At 44.7% G+C, this 4,688-nt stretch overlaps 1 protein-coding gene across 1 annotated transcript; it reads left to right on the top strand.

Moving 5' to 3' along the window:
• Positions 1-321: 321 nt before the first annotated feature.
• Positions 322-3,546, top strand: LOC125513443 (RING-H2 finger protein ATL58-like). Its single transcript, XM_048678562.1, has 3 exons — positions 322-1,236; positions 1,347-1,429; positions 2,995-3,546. Exons 1-3 carry the CDS (start codon positions 1,024-1,026, stop codon positions 3,383-3,385), a joined length of 687 nt encoding a protein of 228 aa, XP_048534519.1. The 5' UTR covers positions 322-1,023; the 3' UTR covers positions 3,386-3,546.
• Positions 3,547-4,688: the final 1,142 nt, after the last annotated feature.

Raw genomic sequence — 4,688 nt, 5'->3', positions numbered from 1 at the left:
GTTTCTTCCTTTTGTGATGTGTGTTAGGTGAGCTCTATGATGTTATGTAGGAGGGGCTGGAGATTTCCGTGAGTAGCAAGTTCATGGCGAGCTGTTTGCTGTGGTCCAGCGATGCAGCGAGGATTGGTGGTGATGTGGTTTAGTTGAAACCGGGTCAGGATTCTGCCTGACCCGTTTATCCCGAAATAAAAGGAAATATGCAGTGGCCGGTTGGGGGCTTTTGGGACAAACAGTTGTGAATGTTACTGAATTGTAAAACAGTCAAAATGTCAAATAGACAGTCCCAGCCGTTGGCCTGGTGACCGGTGACTGTAAAGAAAAATAGGCTGGCCGGTGGCCGCCTGGGAGCCCAGCCGTTGTTTTCCTTTTCTCCCTGTTCGTTTTTAGCTCTTGGAGTCGCCTCTCCTCCCAGCCCGATCTGCGCCGCCGCCGCCCATATTCGCTGGACCCGCCTGAACTCCTCTCTCGTTCTTGCTCTTCCTAGTTCAGTTCGCTGCCGCTGCCGCTCCGGCCCCGCGACCTCGGCCTCCCCAGTATCTGACGCCGAATCGCGATCTGTTCATACCCATCTCGTGCCAATTATGTGTTAAATTCAGGTGGATTGGAAATAGCTGTCTGTTTGGGCGTATACCTCTCTGCTCCTGCTCTCGCGGTGTTAGGTTAGGCTGGGGAGGTCCTCCGACAATATTCTCGCGAGCAATTTGGTATCACCGGTTGGATCAGCAGAGAGGAGCGCGCGTTTTTGTTAGTCGGGAATCCACTGTCAGTAGCATTACTTCTCTTTGATCAGGTTGCTAGGTGGCTGGGAGTGGGACTGGTGCTTGTTTTTCGTTGGCTTTCCTTTAAGCTCGTTTGTTTTAGCTTACTGTATCTTGTGATATGTGCTGAGGCCGGCAGTTGGTTCATGGGATGGGAGACCAAGACACAACAGGATAGCTCATAGCATCTAGGAATGTTACAGTTCACTGGGGTTAGAGATTTTGGTGCCAGTTAGGGACTCTGTAAGTGCATTTTGGTTTGGCCATGTCTTCTTGTACTTCCCCAGATCCACCGGACTATTGCTCCGCCGTATCGCCTGAGCTTAAACTATACCAGGCCTTCATCTTCTCTGTGCCAGTTTTCTTCACATTCGTCTTGCTTCTCTTCTTCTACTTGTTCTACCTGTGGCGGCGCAGAGCGAATTGGCAGTCCTTGCAAATGAGGGCTGATAATTTGATCAGGGGGGATAACCCTAGGGTAAGTTGGCCATTTATGTTCCCCCCATGCATGCTTTTCTTAAATATACTTGGTGTATTGCAAATCTTATTGTTTGATTTATCTTTATTTGAACATATCTGCATTTATAGTTGGAGTGTGGCATAAATAAGGAGATGCGTGAGATGTTGCCAGTTGTGATCTTCAAGGAGAGCTTCTTGATCAGGGAAACACAGTCAGTGATCCGCTCCTTGTCTCCTTAATGCAGTTAATATAGTGGTGTACACTTGTACTAGACCGTATCTCATCAATTAACAATCACTTGTTACGCTTTTTGTCTCAAATGTGTTAGAGACTGTTTGGTTCCTAGCCACACCTTAAGTTTGGCCAAGTTAGGTGGGTGTTTGGTTATAGCCACACCTAAGGCAAGAATCTTTTTGTGAGCAATAAGCCCCACATATCATACACACACAAAATGTCGCAAGATTCCCTAAGGCAAGCCAAAGTGTGGCTAAGAATTTGAACACCTCAAGTTAGGCAAGTGTGACAAAAATAATGTGGCAAAGATAGTCACAAACCCAAGAGGCACTTATAGTCTTTCCTTATGATATGTTTGTGAAAATAAGTTTTTCTAAAAAATGCTATATGTACTGACAGTACTATCAATATATGGTTTAATGATGATTTGAAGTTGAACTTTCTATTGAATCTGTCCTTTTAGTAGCTTATAAGAATTAGCTCTGTAGTGGACACATGTGTTCTTAATCAAGGCTGCTAGAGTCTGCATCTTTATGCCGCTAATCCGTGTATGCACTTAAGTGCGAGCTAGCCAGTTGTGAACCACTAGCAAGGCACTCATGGACGGTGCATATTCGGAAATTTGTTGAACATGAGAAATCAACTCTGGTACTGCAATAAATAGAGATCCTTCAGTTGGCACAAGGTTGATAACCCTAATTAATGGTTATACTAGTACGATAGAAGGAAGCTAGGGAAAGGAAGGATGTGGGTTTCCAGCTTTCCATAACAAGTAGTGGGAGTGCTACTAATATGTAATATGCCCTATGAAGTGTTTATGGACTAGCTTCTTTAGAAACAAATCCGTGGACATCTCTACGCTTGGGAACGTAGCGTAATTAAAATGCATGATGTCATTTATTAAAACTTTCAAGTGATGTAAAAGATTTTGTTGTTCTGTTGTCATTGAAGAAAAGTAGAGTTACATGGGCGTGCATAAATAGTGTACTATCAAGAGTGACAGGATGCACGCCACTTCTATTGCAATCAAATGAAAGTAGCTACATAAGAATTCAAATACTGGCTGCTGCTAACATGCACGGTACGGTCTATTTCTAACCAACATAAGTACAAGCTTTCCAAGCTATGGCCCCAAAGTCCTGAAAGAAAGTCCTGCATGAATCATATGAAAGTAGGAAGACCCGACTTCTAAGAATTTTCAACAAATATGTCATTTCCGCTTGGATAAATCAAGGCTTTCAACATTCAAAAATAAATCAAGGCTTTCCAAGGCTTATTTTATCCGCCTGAAGCTGTATGAAGGACAGTAGTATGTTACTTGCAGTAACCGCAGTAGCAGAAAGGCATCTTTCCCCTAGGCTTTGTTGTTTGGCATGCATGTGTAATTTCCATCACTACTTCTGCCAAAGTATTCTCCATCCCTAGCTCTCTCACTACAACTATATGTGTTAGCCAACAATGATATCCACTCCTGCTGCAATTTTACACCGCATTCTTCTTTTAGTTAGCTATATTTTGCTGAACAGTAAACATTCTTGCCAGGTGCTCGATCTGCTTAGCAGACTATCAAGCAGATGAGCGGCTTCAGAGAATACCCCCTTGTGGTCACACCTTCCATATCGATTGCATTGACCACTGGTTTTCTAAGAACACTACTTGCCCTCTTTGCCGAGTATCGCTCCTGACTGCCCCCAGAGCTGCCAGCGTCGCTCCAACCGATCTGGAAACACAAGCCATCGAAGAGGACTGCTCTTCAAATGCGCAGCATCATGTGGGCCTTAGAGATGAGCACACGCGACCGGAGGATCAGGCAGTGGACGGCAGGATCAGTGACGGCCCATCACAGCAGACTAACGTGGAAGCATCAGTTGTTGTAGTCATCGCGACTCAAACAGCAGGGTCTCCAAGTTCTTGCCACTTGTCTGACGTGTAAGCAAAAGAAATAAGGCTTTTTACTGTCTTGCTGTATGTTTAGCTGCTGTTAGAAGGATTAATAAGAGGCGCACAAAGATCTGCATCAATGGTAAACTGACTAGAGGTGGGAAAAAGGTCTAATCTTGTACTGGAAATAGAAGAATAGAGGGTTTTTTGTTTTGTCTTGGTTGCGGGACCACAAATGATATTGGAGACGTTCTTTTCGTGTTACTGCTCCTATCCATATTAATTGTCATTGATCTAGTACAACCTATTAATATGGATCGGAGGGAGTAAACTTCTGTTCATGGGAAAATGTAGTGGTACATACACTTTACATCACAATCTCGACCTTGAATTGGATCATTTTTTTTAGATGAACAGGGAGGCTCACCTCCCCGGTTCCATTACTCAGAATGAAACCAAAACTCGTCATCCAATTTTACAGCAGCTCACTTAGAGGAGCAGTTCGTCCTTAAAAGAGCACTAGGAGAAAAAAAAGTAAACCGGAATACAGATCTATTATAGATCGAAGCGGCACACAGGCCTGAACTAGAACAGTAAACTATCAGACTGAAATCTCCGGAGATGTGTCCTCTCCCATCGTTGCAGACCTCCTCAACTTGAAAGGCGGTGCTGTAGCCGCTTGAGGGGACCAGCAGGCAAGGGTCGAGACCGGGCTGCTCAGCCTGCTTTTGTCCATCGAGGCTCCCTGCTTCTTTGGGGAATGGAAGCTCCAGTCATCTTCAGAGATCTTCACCCTGCCCCATTGGTTCACGACCCCATTTCTTGAGTAACCTTTCAGCATCAGCCACTCGTTATTCTCAGCGGTTGCTGCGAGAGGGCTGTTAGCGCTGTCAGGAAAACCTCCAGACGAGCCCTGCCACCCTCCGGGGCCAAGATCGCCCAGAACTTGAGGGGTCTGAGGATCAGTCTCCACACCTGTGAAATCGAAGTCCAAATGGTGTTGTTAAAGATGATAGAGTTCCTATACTTCCACAAACACCACAGGACTGCTGAAGAAACTATATTTAAAGCAGCATTCTTCTTGTTAGAGATTTAGAATTCGGCTACAGATCCAAACCTTGTTCCTATCTGGACCTGGAAGTGGTCAGTCACAAATGATCAGATGTTTTTTGCTACAATGCAATCAAAAAACAAGTAAGAGTTGGTTTCTTTATCGGTGCAGAAGACACAATCAAGGGGTTTAATGATGTGCCTTTTCCTCAGATTGTCTCTGGTCATCAGTTTGTTATAAGAGAACAACCATAAGAAAACGTGGATTTTTGGGGGTACCCGAAGTTTCCATACCGCAGGGATGA

The sequence above is a fragment of the Triticum urartu genome, chromosome 6 (assembly GCF_003073215.2).
Source record: "Triticum urartu cultivar G1812 chromosome 6, Tu2.1, whole genome shotgun sequence".
Taxonomy (NCBI): domain Eukaryota; kingdom Viridiplantae; phylum Streptophyta; class Magnoliopsida; order Poales; family Poaceae; genus Triticum; species Triticum urartu.
Note: the sequence above shows the minus strand (reverse complement) of the source record. Positions and strands in the feature narration are given on the sequence as shown.